The sequence below is a fragment of the Helianthus annuus genome, chromosome 15, assembly GCF_002127325.2.
Source record: "Helianthus annuus cultivar XRQ/B chromosome 15, HanXRQr2.0-SUNRISE, whole genome shotgun sequence".
In the NCBI taxonomy this organism is placed as follows: domain Eukaryota; kingdom Viridiplantae; phylum Streptophyta; class Magnoliopsida; order Asterales; family Asteraceae; genus Helianthus; species Helianthus annuus.
The window spans coordinates 92,697,385-92,722,065 of record NC_035447.2 but is presented as its reverse complement, the minus strand read 5'-3'; the positions used below and the strand labels follow the sequence as shown (position 1 = coordinate 92,722,065).

The window sequence follows — 24,681 nt, the reverse complement described above, 5'->3', positions numbered from 1 at the left end:
GACTTCAAAAATGTGTTTTGGTTATCAGGGTAAAATCCCGTTAAGAACTCTGAAGTCCTTTAGGCCCGAAATTAGCCAAAACCAAAACTGCATTTTTGTGTGCATCTTCTTTTACAAAAGGTATCCTAATACATTTTTCTAGTACAAGTAAAATGTACCTAATCTATTTATTTACATACCAAATGAAAAATAAATAAATTACATATTTCACAAATCGAAGAACAAAGATAATAATTATTACAACCCTTTGAAATAATCAAATATAAATTACAAATACAAACATTCAACATATTCACTCAAGGTCATGGCTAGGTTATGAACACCAAAATATATATCCACATATATATAAAATTCAAGAAGCAAAAATGGTTTCCTTTTTACAACCTACTTTTCGGCCAAGAATGAAAAAACTGAAAAAGTGGGTTTTTGTCCAAACAAACAAATCATCCAAATGACATAATTTTTCAAGATACTTTTATGCATGTAAGATTAATATCTTGAAAAACAAAAGGAGAAGCAAGTTCAAAACTTTCGGCCATAGGGTTTCTCCAAACCCAAAAACCCGGAAATTTTAAATCCTATGAAGCATGCACTCATATAAGCGGCTCTAGATGCCATTGTTGGGTTTTTCACATGTTTATCAAAGTTATTTTATCCTTATAAAATAAAAACGCAACGGAAATAAAAACATGTTACTTTGTTGATATAAAACCCATTTTATATGTAAAACCCAATACCCGGATCCATATATGAACATGCAGGCTATCAAAATTAAAACACAACCATAGAATGTTTCAAGAATACTACCTTCCAAGGAGTAAAAGATATGAAGAAGATGTTGCTTCTTTAATGGTAGTCTTCAAGTGTGGAATACCTCAAGCTTGTATACCCCAAGCCTTCCAACAAACACTTAAGTTTAGCTAGGATTTTACACTCATAAACTCACTTGAAAAAATCCATCAAGACAACCACATATGGCCGAAAATTTGGGACTTGTTCTAGAGTTCTTGCACATGATTTTTAAACTTGAAAATCTCTCTTGGATGCATACCCTTAGCCGAAAATATGAAGGGTTTTTTTTTAAATTCTTACCACCTTTTGTCATACAAAAGCTTATTAATATATGAGAGAGAGAACTAGCCACCCCTTTTGGCCAATCAATGAACATCTAGCCATGCAAATGCATGTAATTTTATTGGACCAACATGAATTTTGGGAGGACCCATGGGGGGGGGTGGGGGCACATGTTTTTTTATTAAAAAAATTCAAAATTTTTCTTAAAATTAATTCAATTCTTATTTATATTTTATAACTTTTATAAAATATAACATCGTATGTTATAAGACTTGTATAATATCTCAAAAGTTTTTATAATGTTATTTAACCAATTAAATAACAAAATAAATTATTCTCTCAAAATAAATTATCCATATAATTTATTAGTTTGTCAAGTGCAATTATTTATAAAACCAATTGCTAAATATTCTAAGTGTTAATATTTATTTGTTTGATCATATCACAAATAAATATTATAAGTGTTTGTCTAGCTTGTTATTGGGTATGACTCGACTTGGATCATAACGTACTAGCCACATCAGTTTAATATGTGTCTTGGGCATACAGAGTCCAACAGCAGTGTCATGAGAAAATAAAGGGAAGTTTGACCATCACACATAAGTACATATATATATATATAGCTAACTTTTTCATATACTAAGTATTCCAGTACATATATCATCACATATGCACCAAAGAAGTAACAAGTAAACACATGCCCAAGCTTCATAGTCTAAATTGTTGAGCCTTGCACTTGGAGTGTAGTGTCCTTGCGAGTAGCTTGATACAAATGGGTTATAGTCTGGTTTTTGTGAAAAACACTTTTCTTTTTAAAACCGACTTCACTATAACTAATGGCTTTGATATTAATCTGTCACACCCTCAATTTTCACATGCGGAGTACTACCGCAAGGTGTGTGACTTTCAGGATCAAGCCACTAATCATATTGAACATTACAATAATAAAACAGTTTTCATCACAACTAATATGATTAGTGACTAACGTCCAAAGTTAATAGTTTAAAAGCAATAGTAAAGTCAACAGCGGAAGCATAAGTTTAACGGTTTAAAACATCGGTATCAATGTTCGTAATTATTAAAGAAACCCAACACGGGTTTAAGCAACTACTACACTCCCCAGCTGCAAGCTCCTGATCCATCACTGATTACCTGCAAAGTATGTAGTAGGGTGTCAACATAAAGTTGGCGAGTTCATGAGTTGTCCAGTTTTAGTTCTGAAAACGTAAGTTGTTCAATAGTGTATTTATAATCATGTTATAGGGAGCTACCCCATCTATAAGCTTACTAAACTATGTGATACCGAATACTAGTGACTATCAAGTTGTTGTGCCCTAAGTCAATGTCTATCATCATTGACCAAGTAACAAGGCATAAAAGTTCTCCGCCAATCCCCTCGGCCACAGTGTGAGTTTTGTCAAACTTAATAGCGCTATCAACTAATATCTCGTTCACCCCCGATGATTAATCGGTATTCTAAGTAGGGATTTAATGATAGAGTTTCCTTTAGTTTGCTAAGACATGGTTTATAAATAGTATCCAAACGTATTCCCCACGGTAATAGTAGTTTAAAAGTATCCTTCCCAAGGATAGTGGTTCGTCCGTGTCACCCCCCCCCGGACGCATGCTTTTAGTATGTGTGAATTCACCTTGGTTTGCTCGGTAGATAGTTTACTTGTTTTTAACAGTTGGTTAAACACGTCCTATTATGGTTACCAATAATAGTTAGGTTTGTATGCAAGTATTATCACGTACCTATACACGTATCAAGTAACACATAAACTCTATGTTTTATATAAGAACAGACGATCATACATACATACAACAATACTAGCAATGAACAGTATACGGAAGGCCCAATAACATGTTACTTCAGTGTGCGGTCCATTAGTACATAGCCCAATAGGAATGTGAGGTCCGTTTATGAGTGTGCAGCTTTATATCGACTGTGCGGTCTAGCAATTATAATCAGTCTCATTAGGATGTGCGACCCACTAAGCTATACGGCCCAATCAGAGAGTGTTTGGCCCACCACCAAGTGTGTGACCTCTTGCAGGTGTGCGGTTATGCAATATTGTGTTGTACATTGTGCATCAGTCAGTTGTACAGCTAGAGTGTGCGGTTAGACCTGTGTACGACTGTGCAGCACCTGCTTGTACCTTGTGCACCTATCACTTGTACACTTAACAATGTGTGGCTTCTAGGTGTGCAACATGCTTAATGGGAGTGTACGAGGTGCATCACGAGTGGTACTTGTCAAGTGTGCGGTACACCTTGCACACATGGGTGTGCGACGTGCTGTGCGAGTTTGTACCTTATGTTGTTTGTGTTGTACCCTCTATGTTAGTGTTGTGCGGCATTTTATGTCAAACATGTTATGTCACAGAATCAAGATCAAATCAATTATTCATCATTCATTTAAACAGCATCATCACACTGGATCATTTGAACATTCATGCACACATTCCAGATCGATCCTTACCTTATGCACATACCTATTATCCTCTAACATTCTATTTGTCAACATTTTGCCGGCATATTTGGACCATAAATAGCAACATTTAACAATATTCGGATTGAATGCACCCTCCTATATATTCATCCTAGCAACCATTATCCTTATTTTTACATAATCAGATTTATACATCAAAAATCAACCACCAAAGGCAGATTCAAACGAGGATTGTTATCAATATTAAAGGATCTAAGCCAATAAATCTCTAATCTTTCAATATCAAATGATTCTTGTCATTACATAACATATTATTATGAACACAACCTTAGATTTACGACAATACATGAAATCAATCAACACTCAAACAACATGAATCAACTCAAGCTCCTTATTCCATTTAACATTTAAATCATCAAACAAGTATGCAACTTTATCCTGTATAATCATTAAATGATCTAGATCCTTAACAACATATCACTCTAGCACCACACTCATCTATTCATAACAAATCCAACAATGTAACACTAAGCTAGATTTCTAAGCTAGAATGTGCGATAAGTAGAAGAGAATGATGCTCCGAAGGGAAAGGGAAATAGATGTTGTTGTTCCTTAAGCTTGCCGCCGTAAGTCTTCAAAGAAAGGAGAAGGTTTGGTATGTTTTTAGGGTTTTCTAGAGAGAGAAGGTTAGTGAGAGATAGAATGTTTTTAGGGATTGGAGCCCTAGTGATTGTTGTTGGTCCCAGTTGGACTTAAAAACTTCTTTTCACGTAATATGGCAAGTGATTTCAACAAATATGAAAATAGTGTGTGGAAATAGAAATCAGACTTTCAAGAAACAAGACCTACAAAATTTTCAAGTTTATATCACTTTGAAACGAAATGGTTTACAAGGTGATTGTGAGCTTATTATCTATTACAAACGAATACTTGTATAATTCTGAGGTGAAAGGACAATGGAGTTTTTATTGTATGTATGGAATGCTTGGCTTAACTCACTATCCTTTGCTTGATGAGCTTTCTATTTATAGAAAGCACAGGGGCATGAATAAACATTTGTTTATTCATGCATATGTCCTGCAAAAAGTAGCTTCTTAACATATTCATTGAATCCAATTATCAAGTTGCCTTAGTCATCATGAGATCCAATAATGTCAAGTTGCTTCGGTTATTATGGCAGGGTAGAACTCATTTAGACAAGTGGGGTTTCATCAGAATTTCTGATAACCACTTCATCAGAAATTCTGAAATTCTGGTGAACAAATCATCAGAAAATCTGATGATCAGATTTGCCAGAAACTGATGATCAGATCCATCAGAATGGCCTTTTCTGATAATATTCTTTTGTTCTTGATCAGCTTCTGATTCTTTGAAGTAGATGTTGTTCTTTTAAGTTGTCCTATCCGGACTTTATCTTCTTCATAGATCAAGCTGAATTGGATTTTCTTCAATATTTACAAATAAAGTTTCCTAACAATTGTTGCCAACAATTCCCAGATGTCGGCTGTTATGGGAGCATTTATACGGGTTTAAAGGTACATCACACATCATTAAGTGTGCAGTGTCACTAGGGTTATTCAAGGGCTTTGTGTTGGGCCAGGTCCAGTAATCTGTGTGGTCCAAAAGATTGACTAGGGAGAGTGTGCGTGGCTGAAAGGAGTGTGTGGATCATCCAAGTGTGCGGCTACACATTCCCTTGGTTTCTAATGTGCGACCATGTACTAGTAATAATATTTCATATATGATTCACATAATACGCATATATTTAAACCCAACATTAATTTACTATAGATTTCGGTCATTAAATTCACACAATTAATTTCACATAATTCCCTCTTCGAACAAAACGTGCAGGAAAACCCGAAGTGTCACAAACTGTGTTTACTTTTAACTTATAATATTTGTTAAAATACGTTGTACAGACAGTTGCAATTTATTTTAATTGGATATTTCTATTTAGTTGTTTCGTATGTTGCTTGGATTTGATGTGATTGATTGCCTTGTTCTTGAAATTTACATAATGAATGTATAGTTGTGTCTTATATACTCATTTTTGTTTAATTAAAGGAAATCATGAGCGGTAGAGGAAACAACTGTGGCGGCAGGCGTGGGAGCATCAACATGACCTAGGCCCAACTGACTGCACTCATAAATGACCGTATCGCTGAAGCGTTGGCGGCATATCAGCAGGCCCATCCTGGAGGTAATTCTATTGTTATAAAATGCCCTAAAAGTATAGTTCCATTCTTGTTCTCTTTTAGCCTTGTTTTCTTATCTGTGCTAAACTTTAGATTCATGCCTGCAAGTCCAGCCTGTTAAGCCACCTGCTTGTACCTTCAAATCATTCATGGGATGCAAGCCAAGTCATTTAGCCAACATTGAAGGTGCTATTGGTCTGCTTCACTGGTTTGAAAATGCGTTCGCCATGTGCAACTACCCTGCTGAGAATAGGGTCAAATTCACAGCGGGAGTTCTTGAAGATGATGCGCTTTCCTAGTGGAATGCGCAAGTACAGATTCTAGGTTTGGAAGTTGTTAATGTCACTCCTTGGAATACATTCAAGGACATGATTAAAGAATAATATTGCCACAGGTATGACATAGAGAAATTGGAAACTGAGTATTACAGCCTAAAAATGTTTGGTTCAAAGATCGAGGCGTATACAAAGCGGTCTAACGAGCTGGCTCCTTTATGTCCTAACATGTCCACCCCAGCTTTCAAAAGAATCGAGCTATACATCAAGGTATTAGTTCCCCAAATTCAGAGCTTCGTGACCTCAGCCAATGTTCAAGCCATCCAGCAAAACATTCGACTTACTCACAGACTAACCGACCAGGCAGTGGAACAGGGCAAGTTAACTAAACGTAATGCATCAGCTTCTGAGACCTCTGTCGACAACAAGCGTACGTGGGATGGGAATCAAGTCAAGGGTTCCAGCTCTACTCAACCCCCTCAACAGCAAAGAAAGTGTGACAACAACCATACACCAAATCAACAGTCATCAAACAGTCAAGCCCGAGGTGTCTATCAGGAGAACCAGCCAAAATGCGACAAATGCAATTGACACCATCATGGCAGTGCGACCCAAACCGCTGTCAGCGGTACTCGAAGCTGGGTTATACAGCTAAAGATTGTAGAAGTCCGTATCCAGCCAGGCAAGCTCAACAACAGTAGAATCAGCAGCCTCAATGCCAGTAACAACAACAAGGAAATAAGAAGGGATGTAATCAGTGTAGTGCCGAGAGGCACTTTAAAAGGAATTGACCGTAGCTGAACAAGAACAACAATAACGGGGGAAAGGGAACAACGGTAACAATAACAAAAACAACAACAGTGATAAGGGGAACGGCGGCAGAGGCCGAGCATTCGTCGTCGGTTCATGCGAAGCAAGGAATAACCCTAATGTCGTGACGGGTAAGTTACTTCTAAATGACTCTTTTGTTTGTAACACCCCAAAAATATATCAATTATATAGACATGTATATATACATGTATGTATGTATACATATATATACATATATACGTATACATGTGCATATATTATGACATACTTGCTAAAGAAAATAACCTAGTTAGTGACAAAATTTAGATAATCTAAATAATTAGGTATAAAAACTAAACTACCTTTATGTGACTATACTTAACTGACATGTTAGGGCCAAGGATGTAGGGTGTACTGAGTTTTCCAACTAAAGGATTGTGACTGTAATTATTGAAGTTAAAGGTCATCAATTGCAACCTGCTACAAACATAAAGAACGAAACGTGTAATTTATTACTAAACTGAATTCCCAAATCAAAACATTACTAACCTGATCACTTTTTGGAGATGACAAAGATGATTCGTATATCATATGGAAGCTTTGCTTACCTAATGGTTGAATCAAAAGAATTGCAGACAATTCAAGAAAAACGAAGAAAAATATGATTTCCAAGAAACGTGAATTTGAAGATGGGAATTTGGGGTATGAATAGGTGATTTGTGAGTAAAAAATCTTAGATTGAGGTATGTTTCCCAGATCAAAAAAATAAATGATAACTGGTATTTTGACTATCAATATACGTTTGGGTGGGAAAATAAAACAGACAACACGGCACGTGTATCAAACTTATTTTCGTTTCTTATATATGGTTGAAAACCATCAATGAAATTGATGATTGTAGGATGGAGGATCTCAAGCAAAGGGTGAAACTAAAGTGGTTGGTAGATGGGGACGAAAACTCATCTTTCTTTCATGGTATAATCAAGGGTCATCAAAAAAACAACCGTATCAATGGATTGATCTTCAATGATGTGTGGGTATCACAAGCGGATGCACTAAAAACAGAAATCAAAGACTATTTCGAAGCAATATTTAGGGAGAATACTCATGATAGACCGCTTTTCATCAACAATGGCTTCAAGGTAATCTCTTCTACGCAATCGGCTATGCTGGTAAAGAGATTCACAAAGGAGGAAATAAAGGAGGCGGTTTGGAGTTGTGGGAATGAAAAGGCACCGGGCCCCGATGGTTTTAGTTTCAAAATTCTAAAAGCTTTTTGGGTTACTTTTGAAGCCGACTTCTACTCCCTACTTGACTACTTCTATGTGCATGGTAAACACAACCGGGGTTGTAACTCTAGCTTCATCACACTTGTTCCTAAAATATCAAACCCACAACTCATCAATAATTTTCGGCCCATTAATTTAATCGGTTGCATTTCTAAAGTTATCTCGAAAATACTAGCCACTCGACTAAAGAGGGTGATTGGGTCGGTGGTTAGTCATGTGCAAACCGCATATATTGAAGGGTGTAGTATCTTGGAGGGTCCTTTGATTGTTAATGAGATTGTCTCATGGGCAAAGAAATCAAAACGAAAAGTAATGCTTTTCAAGGTTGACTTTGAAAAGGCATTTGACTCAATAAATTGGGGTTTCTTGGACTCGCTGCTTTCCCAAATGGGCTTCCCGGCTTTATGGCGAAAATGGGTGATGGGCATTTTATCTTCGGCAAGAACGTCCATACTAGTCAACGGGTCACCAACTTTGGAATTCAATGTTCAAAGAGGGTGCGGCAAGGTGACCCGTTGTCTCCTCTGCTTTTCATCATAGCCATGGAAGCTCTTCATGTGGCTACGGGGAGTGCTTTAGATTCGGGAATCTATAAGGGCATAAAGATATCGGATACGATCCGACAATCTCTCACCTTCTTTATGCGGACGACGTCCTTTTTGTGGGCGAATGGACCGAGTCAAACTTTCATAATCTAGCAAGGATGTTGAGATGTTTTCACTTGTCGTCGGGTCTCAAGGTAAATTTCTCAAAAAGTCAACTTTATGGCGTGGGTGTGGATAATGTGGAGTTAGCGCATATGTCTTCCATCCTTGATTGTAAAACGGGTTCTTTCCCTTTTACCTATCTTGGACTACCGGTTGGGGCAAACATGGTGCTTGTTAAAAATTGGAAGCCGATAGTTGAGAGATTCGAAAATAAACTCTCACTATGGAAAGCAAGGACACTCTCTTTTGGGGGTAGGGTGACTTTAATAAAGGCGGTGCTAGGCAACTTACCAAACTACTACTTCTCTTTATTTAACGCACCCGTGGAGGTATTGAAAAGATTGGAGAAAATAAGAAGAAAATTCCTCTGGGGTGGGTGTCTTGAAAACAATAAGATAAGTTGGGTGCCGTGGTTCAAAGTGGTTGCTCCGTTAGAACATGGGGGTTTGGGTATCGGCAGTTTAATGGCTACAAACAAGGCACTCATGGTGAAATGGTGTGTTTGTTTCAAAAACGAATCATCCCAACTTTGGGCACAAGTCATTAAGGCTATACACGAAGGAAAAAGGGGAGTATCTTCTATACCACTCAAGAGCTCAATAGGCGGAGTATGGAAAAACATAGTACACATGGGCGAGCATCGGGCAATCAACAAATTGATGTTCAAAACAAGCTGAAACTGAAGATGGGCTGTGGTAATAACACTTATTTTTGGCTGGATAAGTGGATTGGGGATACCACTCTACGGGCACGGTTCCCTAATCTCTTTGCTTTGGAGACGGATAAACACTGCAACGTGCAACAAAGATATAACCTCATAAACGGTAACATTGCTTGGGTCTGGGGCAGCACAAACAGTTTAGGAGATCCAGGGGTAATTTCGGAATGAAGTGACTGTTTAAGGCTGCTAGACAGTCAAAATATTGGGACAAACTCCGATGTATGGCTGTGGTATACGGGCGACGCAGCTGTATTATATCATGTGGGAGACGTGCGAGACGAGTTAGACAAAATGCAAGTGATTCTGGAAACTAAGGCATTAAAATGGTTAAGTTGGATCCCAAAGAAAGTCAACTACTTTATGTGGCGGGTCGTTCTAAACCGAATACCAACAAGGGAGGCGCTTGCAAGACGAAATGTTACATTACCAACAGTGTTATGTGTTCTATGCAATCTGGTACAGGAATCCGCAGACCACCTACTTGTGACGTGTCAATATGCGCAACAGATATGGGTGGCGATATGATTATGGACTAAAATACCCCTTCCTAGGTACCTACTTAGCGTGGTGGAACTTCTTGAATTCGCGCAAAATCTGCAGCTTTTGGATAATAAAAAGAATGCGCTTTACACGATTATAGCAACCGTGTGTTGGTCGTTATGGAGGACGCGTAATGATTTTATTTTTAACAGCAGGCCCAAACAAATACGAAAGTTAATAGGAGAGATCAAGGCACTATCATTCATTTGGATTAACTCAAGAACAAAGAAACTGCAGCTGGAATGGAAGACCTGGTGCAATTTTAAGGTGGCATGGTGACAAATATTGCTGCATTTTTTTGTGTTTGGCTGCATTGTTTTTGACTTAGCTCTGCATGTACGTTTCATGTTTTTTTACTGTACCACTTGAGCAACTTGCTTGAGTTATGTTTCTAATAAATCGCCATCTTTCAAAAAAAAAAAAAAAAAAGATAATAGATTTAATTTTTTTATATAACATTTAATGTCAGGCATTTCATATTCGATGAATATAGCAGTTGATACTAAATACAAACCCATATTTAAAACATAATCATGTATACTCCTAACTAAATATTATGGATTTTATCTTAAAATTTAAATCAAAACTATATAACTGTAGAAAACTAAATGATTTTTTTCACGTCTTTCATCTATCCTCCCTCATCTCACTAATGACGTGCATACATAGATCAATGTCGGCATCAGGGGCGGACCTAATGTAGGTTGGGGCGTAGCACGGGCTACGGCTCAACTTTTTTCCGGTAGTGTAAAATTTTATTTTTTTTCTCGATTTTTATACTAAGGACACCCCTGGAAAAAAAATTACAAACTGAAATCAAGCCCAAATAATAGTGATTATATTAGCCCAAAAAACAAATGATAGCCCAATAGTAATTAGCCCAAATAACCAAATAATAACCCAATAGTGTATTAGATTGTTGTGCTAATTGTGATTGTGAGTTGTGAGTATTCTTTATTTCTTTTCTTCTTGAGTTCTTAAATTGTTTAATTTTGATCTAAAAATTAAAAATAAACCTAGCCCAATCTAATATCTAAAAACTTATTGCTAATATTAATTCATAAAGCCTAGCCCAAATGTGATATGCTCAATATTGATTCGTTAACCTAAATACTAATAACTTTAAAAAAACTAGTTTATAAAATTTAATTCGGTAAGGCCTAAGTGCCTTTTTTTGGCTCACCCAGGGCACTTAAATTTTTAGGATCGGCCCCGCCCCGTAATGCTGGTAAAAAAATTATGTTCTATAAATGTATCGTAAAAAAATTTGGGATACCCTGGGATACCCCTGAATATTTCTTCTAGTTCCGCCACTGGTCGGCATTGGTATGCCCCTAATAGGTTAGCTCAAAGCAAGACCTTAGCATTGCACATAAGGGGAAACTATGTGTTTTGGTAATCAATCTGGCCCATAGACTATTTCAACTGATAAATAGATTGATTTTTAGATACACTTCTCAGTTAGAAATTTTAAATCCTTAGGGTTTTGGTTTACTACGTAAATCATGAATCGCCATTCAAAAATATGTAGATCAAAATGTTAAAATAATCCACGTTAATTTCGTGCGTGTATGTATTGTCATGTTTTGTTATAACTATACTTTAATGTTAAAACTTATATACATAAATATATGTGGTGCGTTTAAAAAAAATTATTTAGCAGGGATAGCTAGGTTTAGAGTAAACTTTTGTTTTGCCCCCTGTGGTTTGGTCGTTTTAACGGTTTTGCCCAAATCCTTTAAAAATAGCCATTTTATTTTACTCCCTGATGTTTCGGTTTTGTCGCCAGTTTGCTCCACGGCCTTAACTCCATCCATATTGTATGTTAACTGAAAGGGTATTTTGGTAATTACAGATATAAAATAAGGGTACTTTGGTAATTTATATTTAAATGTAAAGCATTAATATATATATATATATACACAAACACACAAAACAACTACAAACAATATCTCTCCTCTCTCTTCTCTCTTGCTTCTCCATCACCAGCCACCATCACCACCTTTAACCTTCAGTTCCGACACCCACCACCATCGAATCTAATCGAATTTGAGCAAAACCAATCCTCTTAACCAAAAAAATCTAGCCAACGACCAAACACTAGCAAAACCATCACCTGCTGCTGCCACCACCACCGGCAGCAATCGACCACCATATCACCCCCTCTCTCTTATACCCTTTTATGGTGGCACCACCAGTAAACAACGCCATGCTTTCTAGCCAGACCACCACAAAACCCAGATCCGACCTCAAATCCTTGACAGGCGGTGGCGATGGTTGTCGTCTAGGGTTCCGACAATGGTTGTGGTCTAGGGTTTCGGCGATGGTTGATACATGTACTCCTTTTTTTTAGATCCTAATAAGCCTTTAGTGCTTTAATCTCCTTCTCTGATCTTGTTGTTTTGGGAAGAAATGATTTTTAGACCATTATTAATTTTATTGCAGGTGAAGGGGAGGAGGCTTTGGTGTTGGGTAGAATTTTTTTGCATTCTTCATCGGAATAGTGGTGCGTTGGACGTATGATTTGGGGGTTTTAAATAAGTAAATTGAGAACGTATTGCGACCCATGATTGGATCTGATAATCGTAGATGGAACCCAACAAATGGTGTGTATAAAGTGAAGAAGATGAAGATTTAATTGTGTTACGTATGAGAGAGTAAATGAACTGCAGGGTTACAAAGGCTGGATTTATGATTATTAATAGGATATATATTATACCAAAGTACCCTTATTTTATATTTGTAATTACCAAAATACCCTTTCAGTTAACATACAATATGAATGGAGTTTAGGTTGTGGAGCAAACTGGCGACAAAACCGAAACATCAGCAAGTAAAATGGCTATTTTTAAAGGATTGGAACAAAATTATTAAAACGACCAAACCACAGGAAGCAAAACATAAGTTTACTCCTAGATTTATTATAGAATATTTGCTCTATATTATTTCACATATTCTTAGTTGATGTTTTCATTTCCTTTCTACGATCAAACGCAAATTCACAATACCAATTTTTTTGGTAAAATCCACAATATCTATTCTTTTCGTATTTAGCCAATGAATTGAGCATAGAAAAAAAAAAAAAAACTATACAATTAAATAATGATATAACTATATAATAAAGGAATATATACACATGTCTAAGTATAAAAATATGGCTACATGTATACTTATCTCAAAATCATAATATTATTTAAAGCATGAAAAATGTATACATAAAAAAAACACGGTTTTATTTTATTCACCACATTTAAAACAACAATTTCAATATCCAAAATCCTACTATTGTTTACACACTACAAATTTAAAAACCCGCCCTAGTTTATAATGACTATCAAATGTGCAAATGCATTTAAAAAGTGTACTATTGTTTTTATACATCTACACATATGTGTATATATTAAAAAATCAACTACTCTTTTAGTCCATAGGATTAGGGTAAAATGAAAACTTATACGAGTTGTGAGAATTTAGAGAACTCGGTCTTAGGAAAGGTTTTTTCAATTTTTTTTTTGCCAAAAATACTAAAAATAATCAATTTTGCCAAAAAAAAAAACTAGTTTTTTTTTCATTTACGGCAGCCGTAAATGTTGTAAAAAGTGATGTCATGATTATGTCATCAGTTTTTAGTTTTTTACAGCTGTTGTATAGGGCTGAAAAACATCACTTCGAATTTTTTTTTAATTTTTTTTACGATAGTCTTTTCTAACATTTTAATATAGGGGTGTGGAATAAATGGGGGCAAAACTCGCATAGAAAGACCGAGTTCTCTAAGTTCTCACAACAAGTTCTCACAACTCGAAAGGGTTTTCCCTTGATCTTCATCCTCAATACATGTAAGCAAACATAATATTGTATTATTGTTTACATTCTACACATTCTACACATTGTACTAGCTACGTAATTTTTAAAACCCATATATATATAAGATCATTGCTGGTAAATCACAAACAACAAATTTAAGGGACCATACTAGTTACGTAATTTTTAAAACCCATATATATAGAAAATCATTGCTGGTAAAACCCAATCAGGTAGCGGTGTTCATATTAATTGTTATATAATTAATTCCTTGTTATAACTCCAGATGCATAGAAAATCAATGAATTAATAGTTTTCCTTAAAAAACGTCATAGAAAATAATTTTTTAATGCTATAGTTATGTCATATATGTCACCTATAGTGTATATATAGCAATGCCCAGTTGCAACAAAGAAACTCCACCATACAACTTCCATAATTCCTCTAAGTATTTGCTTGTTTGGCATAAGTGTTGCTATGACAAGGAAGAAAGTGAAGCTTGCTTTCATAATGAATGACTCAGCAAGGAAAGCAACCTACAAGAAAAGGAAGAAGGGTTTGATGAAGAAGGTGAATGAGTTGAGCACATTATGTGGCATTGATGCATGTGCTATAATATATAGCCCATATGAAGCTCAACCTGAGGTGTGGCCGAACAACATCGGTGTCCAACGCGTGCTAGCCCAGTTCAAAAGGATGCCAGAGATGGAGCAAAGCAAGAAAATGGTGAATCAAGAGAGCTTCATCAAGCAAAGGATCACCAAAGCAAATGAGCAACTCAAGAAGCAGATCAAGGAGAATAGGGAGAAGGAGATGACTGAGGTTATGTACCAATGCTTGACCGGAAAAGGGTCGATAGCAAACTTGATCCTGCCGGATTTGAATGATCTAGGTGGGTTGGTGGACCAAACCATAAAAGACATTTCTAGGAGGATTGAGTCCCTAAAGAAAGACACCACGGGTAAAGGCGTAGCCATGACACCGGAGTCAGTTCCACCTAGAGCACATGTAAGTGTTGGCGATCATGCATCGAGTAGTAATAATGAAATGATGATGAGAGGACATGTGATGCAGGCATGGGAGAAAAGACCTATGGTTGATCCTAATATGAGTGGTATGGGTGGGATGCAAAAGACTCAATGGTTCACAGATTGGATGAACAATCCATCTGAACAAAATATGGGTCTTGGTCCCGGGTATGAGATGGCTCCGTTTGTTGACAACCCGAATCTGATGTGGCCGAACCATTATTTTCCATGAAAGTGAAGCTATTTTCCTATTTTGGGTGCATTTTTCTCTATGGTCTTGCATTGTATTTTTTTTTACTTTCCTTAAAATGTTGGTTTCTGTTTCGTATTATAAAAATTATGTTATTTGAAGATCTACTTGAATGTCCTACGAATGTGATTTCTTGGTGATATTAGTTGCGTCCCCATATGTTATTTGAAGATCTACGTGAATGTCCTACCAATGTGATTTCTTCATGAAATATACTATCAAATAAAATCCCGTTTATCTCACATTAATGAAAGAAATAAACTAGAGATTTATAAAAAAAGGATGTAACATTATTATTGTGAAATCTCTTTCAAAAGAAATGTTACATATATTTAATTTATTTGGTATCATAAATCTCTATAAACTTATAAGGTCATGTTTTGATTACGATAATCTTCAAGATATTTGTATTAAATAGTGATCATCAGCAACTAAAAAGCTAGGTTTGGATTTTACTTGCTCGGGTAACATCATAGGAGTAATAGGAGTAATGATAACATTATTACAACATGGTAAAAATATAACACGATATATTCTTCAATTAAGTAATAAGAACATAGTAAATACTAAAGAAATACACATCGAGCTTACATAAGTTATATCATGTGCGCTACGCATAGTTTTAAAGATAAGATTTATTTCTATAGGAGCGTAATTACATCTATAGAATTGCATGATTTAACATGTTTTAGGCATGATTGATGGACGACTTGGATCATATTGGTTTAGCACATCAGCTAGAAAACGAACATAAAAGATGTTATGATCAAAAGTTTGAGGTTTTTTTATTTAATATTAAAACATGGAAATAAACGTATGATATACCGATTACATCAAATTGTATTTTTATAAAACCAGTCCTAACATATTTAAACTCAAAAATCAATTTAAATAAACTCAATACTTACCCTAACTATAAGATATATCATGACAAAATTATAACCACATAACATTATAGGATAATATGATAACATTATAATAACATAACATGGTAAAAATATAACACGATAACACAATTTATTCTTCAATTAAGTAATAAGAACATAGCAAATACTAAAGAAATGTACATCGAGCTTACATAAATTATATCAGGGGCGCCACACATGCTTTTAAAGATAAGATTTATCTCTATTGTAGCGTAATTACATTATAGAATTGCATGACTTAACATGCTTTAGCCATGATTGATGGCCGACTTGGATCATGTTGGTTTAGCACATCAACTAGAAAACAAACAAAAAAGAGAACAAAAAATATGTAGATTATGATCAAAAGTTTGAGGCATTTCTATTTAACATTAAAACATGGAAATAAACGTACAATATACCAATTACATCAAACTCTATTTATATAAAACTAGACCTAACATATTTAGACTCAAAAATCAATCTAAATTAACTCGTACTTACCCTAACTATAAGACATATCGTGACAAAATTTAACAGCATAACATTTTAGGATAATATGATAACATTATAACAACATAACATGGTAACACGATTTAATATTCAATTTAGTAATGAGAACATAACAACTACTAAAGAAATACACATGGAGCTTACATAAATTATATCATGTGCGCTACGCATAATTTTAAAGATAAGATTATAGTAGCATAATTACATGTATAGAATTGCATGACTTAACACGCTTTAGTCATGATTGATGGCCAACATGGAATATATTGGTTTAGCACATCAGGTAGAAAATAAAATGAACAAAAAAGAGAATGAAAAATATATAGGTTATTATTAAAAGTTTGAGGCTTTTTATTTAATATTAAAACATTGAAATAAACATAGATATACCGATTACATCAAACCCTATTTATATAAAACCAGATCTAACATATTTAGACTCAAAGATCAATTTAAATAAACTCGATACTTACCCTAACTATAAGATATATCATGACAAAATTATAACATAACATTATAGGATAATATGATAAGATTATAACACTAAATTTTACCGCTCCTATGGGACCGTGTGCACATTGATGATATAAGGCATAACGCTAGCGCCAACTGAGATTGAAACCCAATCACCTGACCAAGAAATCGATCAAAGCAAGTCGGTATTGACTTAATCCACACGATCCACATGCATAAACAAAACAAAAAAGGCCTGTCCCAAACAAACAACATGGTTCCCATACAAAACCCACTTCACCAACTTATAAAATAAACATTAATAATAAAAAATGTACCTTTTTCACATCAACGATGCACTCCAGAGCTTGCATTAAATTACCAAATTGAGTGGAAAAAAAACCCTAACAAAAAAGACTAATCATCAACAAATTAACAAAAACCCTCATCCATCAGTCAAGATAATTAATTCATTAGATATCATGAATCTTAGTAAGCACACGAACGTGTTATGTTGCTAATTAATAGGAAACAAAAACCTACCTTAACTGTGGTGGTGATGTTGGATTTCGGGCTTGTGAAGCAGCGGTGGGTTCAAGGGTGGAAGTGATGGTGTCCTGTGGGTATGAAAAATGAATGGCAGGCAAACATTCTGATTTTGGGATTTGGGATAGGAGATAAACACCGCAGATCTGAAGTTAGAGGAACGATAATGGAAGCTTTGGGCAGTTGGTTAAACGCATCATCAATCTGAACTGCAAAGTAGGATACAAAAGTTGAAGCAAACGGTACAACACCCTAAAGTAGATAAAGCACCGTCATCATCGATACCAGAGCGGTCGCCGGAGTGTGGTCGGATCTCTCTCCTGGTTCTCTTTCTCCCGATCTCTCTCTATCCAACCTTGTGTAACAGTGTGAGGAAGATTATTTAGGTTTTCATATGAAGGAGGATTACTGACGGTGTCTGGGTGGGCTTATGTCTCTTCCACCACCCAATCTACCTAATGAGAAGACAAAATCAGCAAAACTGATATAACATATTATTAAAGCACAATGTACAACTCTCTATGCATACAAATGTTGTAAATTAGACTTATATATAATTATACAAATTACTTTGTCAAAAAAAAAGTAAAGGCTGCTAACAGCCTTGTGACCGGACTCAACAACCAACATCAAGAATCTTTGTTTTATTGCTTTAACCCCTAACCACTTATAATTAATGTCAACCACTTAAACCCTAATCACTTCCCTATAAATACAACCCATTTCTAGCCATTTTCCCACTTTTACAACACTCAAACAAACTCAAAATTTCTCTCAAACTCAACTCCTTTTTAGCAGAATCTGGACAGAAAGTTATGAGTTTTTAAGTGAGTTTCAACTCACTTTTTCTTCTATTTCATCTTTGTTCTTTCATCTAAAACACTTGGATTACCTCTAGAAAGGTTTTCACAAGTTTGTTTGGGCAAACTAAGGTGAAACCTAACCATTTTTAGGCCCAAAGTGTAGTAAACTTTCTGCTTTTTTATTTCTTTGTATGTTCATGTTTATGTTGATAACTTGATGGAATCTTGTTCCCATCAAGCTCATAATCAAGTCCATGATTGTGGGTTTGTATTTGGGTGATTACCATCCAAGTTATGAGTTCAAACACTCACTTATTTTCTGTTTAAACTTGATAATCAAATAATGAAAACAAGCACAAGTCATCATCTTCCATATGATGAACTTATTACTTGTGAAGTGTGAACAAATGGAAGCTTTAGCTTTCCAAACCAAGTTCCACTCCTTTATTTGAACATTCTTATAACTTGTAAGAGTAGATTTATTTTATTGTTATTCATGACCCTCCCATCATTTTGATGATGGTGTGTGTAGTGGTGAATTTTATAATGAGGTTTCTAACCTCCATGCTTGACATACATGACACTATATAACAATACTTGATTGGACATGGTTTAGGTTGTATTATTACCTTATAAGTATGCCTATTATTATATAAAAACATGGCTGAGTTTGTGGTGTTAATCAAACCATGATTAACCATCATAAACCCAAACTATCATATCAAAGATTCTAGAGTTCTTGTTATGATTCTAGTGGGCAAATTGGGACCCATGAAACCACTAATTATGGTGTCATAAACAAACTCTTAGAACTTGAATATTACTTTCATTTATACATATTTTTTGGTATTTAAATTCCAAGTCTGAAACCTTCCATTCACTCTTAATCCACAAAACTTACACACCTTAGTTTAACCTTGTAGGGTGACTCGGTGTTCCATCCTCAACAATCAACTCTTCACAGAATTACCAAGTGGAAGCTTGCAAAACCGTGAGTACATTTGACCCATTTTCGTTTTACACAATTTGGGTTGTAACATGTTAACTTACAAAATACACAAACGCACACAACATACTTTATTCACTCAATCCGTTACACATGCTTATTGTTATGCTTAGGTTCATGCTAGATACATGCATGCTTCTTGTCATTAACTTAGCTAGCCCAACTTAACATATATATACCGCTATAGGAGTAGCACGCCGCCTGTCGACGTTTTGTTAAGCTTACTATACATAAACGGTCTCGTTCACTTTTGTGGTGAGGGACACTCATAATTCTCGTGGACACTCAGGTTTGACACTTAGTATTGCATGCTAGATAACCTTGTATACAATTTTGCCATGTGCATTCGAGTAATTCTTTCTATACTTATGCTATGTATTCGCAAACTTGTGTACTCGCCAATGTTTTTGCGTTGAACAATTATTTTTAACATGTTACAGGTTGATGATGATGCTTATGACGAACCTAGTAGGGACAACTTAAAAACACACAAGAATTACTAGATTTGATTATTTTGTTATGTTAAACTTGTTGTATTTGTCTTTTTCAATGTTGTATTTGAATTTCTTGTAATGTACTTGACAATTTTGATTATGAATGAAAACGGTTTTGAACTTAATTATTGTCACATAATGTTATGAAGTCTTTGAGTAATCTCGTTCGTCTGACTCTGATGTTTCCGCTATCGGTTGGGGTGTGACATAAAAATCAATTTAAACAAATTCGATACTTACCCTAACTAAAAGATATATCATGACAAAATTAATCCAAGAATGATTCCATTTAATGAGGATTTGAGTTTAACTTATATTCGTTTTTAGTTATTTAATATGCTTGATAATCTCGGTGTCGCGATTTATTTCTTTTGTAGCATTAGAAGGACAATGGGGCACTAGCTTTACAAGGATTCCTAGTTGATGTTACCAGCTCAATGTTAGAACATTATCATTTAGCTTTATTTTGGTTCTTTTAAACTTATATTATTTGCCTAATTTCATTGAGCTTTATTTTGGCCTTAGTTTAACCCCAACAATGTTACAAGTTAATTATATTCTGTGTTAGTTTTGTGGGTTTTAATAAAATATAGGAGGACCTTTCATTTCACTTGATGTTAGTTTTGTTGGTTTTGTGAGTTAGCTTACATAAATCATATCATGTGCACTATGCACACTTTTAAAGATAAGATTTATTTCTATAGTAGTGTAATTACGGGTATAGAATTTCATGACTTAACATGCTTTAGTCATGATTGATGGCTGACTTGGATAATGTTGGTTTAGCACAATAGGAAGAAAACAAACAAAAAACCAGAAAGAAGGAAAAATGTGTAGGTTATGATCAAAATTTCGATTAGTTTTTTTCTTTGATAATGAAACATAGAAATAAACGTACGACATTGTGATAAGATTAATTCAAACTGTGATATATTGTAATAAGATTAATCCAACAATGATTCCGTTAAACGAGAATTTGGATTTATTTCATATATGTTTTTAGCAATTTAACTTGCTTGATAATGTCGGTGTCGCGGTTTATTTTAAACCTTCTTTTGTAGCATTTGATGAACACTAAATGAGGCACAATCGCGTGTGTATATATATAGGGTATGGTAAAACAATATATATATATAGGGGACCGCTAAAATGAGAACCACCTTGAGTTGTAAGAACCGTGAGAACTACACCGTACAGGACGAGGTGGACCAAAATTTTTTTTTCATAAACGTAGATGCGCGTATTATAAACACATTTGTAAAAAAAAAATTCAAAAAAAAAAAATGTCGTGTGTGTAGTTTTGAGCAGCACAAGTTTGTGTTTACGGGTACCGTAAATCCTACCGGAAAATTTACGGTACCCGTAAACACACACTTGTGGTGCTCAAAAACTTTTTTTTTGAATTTTTTTTTACATATGTGTTTATAATACACAAATCTACGTTTGTGAAAAAAAAAATTGGTCCACCTCGCCCCGTACGGGGTAGTTCTCACGGTTCTTACAACTCGAGATGGTTCTCATTTTAGCGGACCCCTATATATATATATATATATATATATATATATATATATATATAGTGGAGGGTTCAAATGAGAAGAAAAATTTTGTAAGAATAAAAAGAATAAGTTTTGAACCAACAGAAATGCTCCATTTTACTTCATTTAATATGTGTATTTAATATTATTAATAAGGACATATAGGTAAATTTCTAATTGTAATTAATTAGCTAACTAATTAAAGTTGCAACTCATTTTTAAATATACTCTTTCAAGATAAAATAATTTACGGTAAATGACAATTTTCGACATGTGTAGGATAAATTTTAGTATATATGTAGGATAAATTCTTAAATATGTATGATAAATTTAGATATGCGTAGGTTAAATTTCGATAAGTGTAAGATATATGTAGGATAAATTTTGAAATGTGTAGGATAAAATGTTTTTTCTTTATTAATTAGAGATAACATAATTAATGGGAGGAGTTATAAACTATTTAATTTTTTACCATTATGCCCTTTATTCTTTTTCTTCTCACATTAAATTTCTTCTTAAATGAACATTCCCCTAGTGTGAGGTTCATTGGGGAACACTAAAAAAGTGAGGAACAGCGGGGAACCGACTCAAACGAACTCCGATTGGACTCATTCCAGCGGCGTTGGAACCGGCTCGTCGAACCCTAACTAGGATCTTTTAACCCTAAACCCTAAATCATAACTCCTAAACCCTAAATATATTAGGGTTTGGCTTTTAGGGTTTAGCTTTAAGGTTTAGTTTTAGGGTTTAGCTTTAGGGTTTAGCTTTAGGGTTTAGGGTTTAGGGTTTTGCTTTTGGGTTTAGCTTTAGGGTTTAGCTTTAGGTTTAGCCTTTAGGGTTTAGCTTTTAGGGTTTATAGTTTAGATTTTACGGTTTAGCTTATATTTTAGCCTTATTTTTTAGATTTAGGGTTTAGAGTTTAGGAGTTAGGATTTAGGGTTTAGGTTTAAGAGATCTTAGTTAGGGTTCGACGAGCCGGTTCCAACGCTGCTGGAATGAGTCCAATCGGAGTTCGTTTGAGTCGGTTTCCCGCTGTTCCCCACTTTTTTAGTGTTCCCCAATGAACCTTTCCATATATATATATATATATATTAGTGTAGCTTTATTAACAGCTACAGTTTCATTTAACTTAATTTTGGCCTTAGTTTAGCCTAACATTGTTATAAGTTATTAGTTATATTTTGTTATGTTGTGTTAGTTTTGTAGGTTAAAATAAAGTATCGGAAGACCTTTCAATGTGATTTCTCCTAACAAACTAAGTAAATTGGAACATCTCGTTAAGCATACCTCTTGATCAGTATTTGTTACAATAGCGTGTCTCATTGTTGCATGTTTTTATATACAAACATAATAAATAAAAAAGTTTATATAACTCATCGTTGTTTCCATATTGAGTAATCGTTATTTACATTTATCAAGCATGGGGTTCAACAATACATTATCTTTCAACATGGTCGGATCTTAAGTAAGTAGTATCAAAATTTAATGATCGAATACCTACATTTTAGGTAGCTCGTTAACTAATCGCATATTTTCCTTGTTCATGACATTGTCAACACTATATACAACATTTACTATGCATGAGGATGTATCATCTTGAATGTTTTCTTATTATCCAATTCTCAAATTTCTTGAATGATTCCACTATATGATTTTTTTTGTATTTATTTACCTTTTATAATAGTTCATCCATGAGAATTTTGTCGCTACACCTATTATCATCACTCTTTCGATCTTACTGTTTCAACTAAAATCTATAACCTTTAATGTTGTAGCCTTCTTATGATTTCATATCACATCACATAGCATACCCTAACCATTCCACTAATTAATCTACAAGTTCTCTACCCATATATATATAAATCATTGCTGGTAAATCACAAACAACAAATTTAAGGGACCATACTAGTTACGTAATTTTTAAAACCCAAATATATATAGAAAATCATTGCTGGTAAAACACAATCAGGTAGCTGTCTTCATATTAAATGTTATATAATTAATTCTTTGTTATAACTCCAGATACATAGAAAATCAATGAATTAATAGTTTTTCCTTAAAAACGTCATAGAAAACAATTTTTTAATGCTATAGTTATGTCACATATGTCACCTATAGTGTATATATAGCAATCCCTAGTTGCAACAAAGAAACTCCACCATACAACTTCCATAATTCCTGTAAGTATTTGCTTGTTTGGCATAAGTGTTGCCATGACAAGGAAGAAAGTGAAGCTTGCTTTCATAATGAATGACTCAGCAAGGAAAGCAACCTACAAGAAAAGGAAGAAGGGTTTGATGAAGAAGGTGAATGAGTTGAGCACATTATGTGGCATTGATGCATGTGCCATAATATATAGCCCATATGAGGCTCAACCCGAGGTGTGGCCAAACAACATTGGTGTTCAACGCGTGCTAGCACAGTTCAAGAGAATGCCAGAGATGGAGCAAAGCAAGAAGATGGTGAATCAAGAGAGCTTCATCAAGCAAAGGATCACCAAAGCAAATGAGCAACTCAAGAAGCAGATCAAGGAGAATAGGGAGAAGGAGATGACTCAGGTAATGTACCAATGCTTGACTGGAAAAGGGTCGATAACGAACTTGATCCTGCCGGACTTGAATGATCTTGGTGGGTTGGTAGATCAAACCAGAAAAGATATCTCTAGGAGGATTGAGTCCCTAAAGAAAGACCCCATGGGTAAACACGTAGCCGTGCCATGTGTGTCACTTCCGCCTCGAGCGCAAGTAAGTGTTGGCGATCATGCTTCGAGCAGTACTAATGAAATGATGATGAGAGGACATGTGATGCAGGCATGGGAGAACAGACCTATGGTTGATCCTAATATGAGTGGTATGGGTGGGATGCAAAAGACTCAATGGTTCACAGATTGGATGAACAATCCATCTGAACAAAATATGGGTCTTGGTCCCGGGTATGAGATGGCTCCGTTTGTTGACAACCTGAATCTGATGTGGCCAAACCATTATTTTCCATGAAAGTGAAGCTATTTTCCTATTTTGGGTGCATTTTTCTCTATGGTCTTTCATTGTATTTCTTTTTTACTTTCCTTAAAATGTTGATTTCTGTTTCGTATCTTATAAAAATTATCTTATTTAAAGATATACTTGAATGCCCTATCAATTTGATTTCTTCATGATATTAGTGATGTCCCGTGTGTGTAGTAGTTAAAAGTCCGCTTTCAATTTAAATTTCAAACTTGAAATATACTATCAAATAAAATCTCGATTATGTCACATTAATGAAAGAAATAAGCTAGAGATTTATAGAAAAGGATGTAACAT

At 34.9% G+C, this 24,681-nt stretch overlaps 2 protein-coding genes across 2 annotated transcripts; both read left to right on the top strand.

The window, feature by feature from the left end:
• The first annotated feature begins 14,323 nt into the window (after window positions 1–14,323).
• On the top strand, window positions 14,324–15,106 carry LOC110881946 (agamous-like MADS-box protein AGL80). The gene is made up of 2 exons (XM_035984371.1): window positions 14,324–14,832; window positions 14,905–15,106. The coding sequence occupies exons 1-2, from the start codon at window positions 14,324–14,326 to the stop codon at window positions 15,104–15,106; spliced, it is 711 nt and encodes a 236-aa protein (XP_035840264.1).
• Window positions 15,107–23,592: 8,486 nt separating this feature from the next.
• Window positions 23,593–24,375, top strand: LOC110881838 (agamous-like MADS-box protein AGL80). Its single transcript, XM_022129985.1, has 2 exons — window positions 23,593–24,076; window positions 24,125–24,375. Exons 1-2 carry the CDS (start codon window positions 23,593–23,595, stop codon window positions 24,373–24,375), a joined length of 735 nt encoding a protein of 244 aa, XP_021985677.1.
• The last annotated feature ends 306 nt before the right edge of the window (window positions 24,376–24,681 follow it).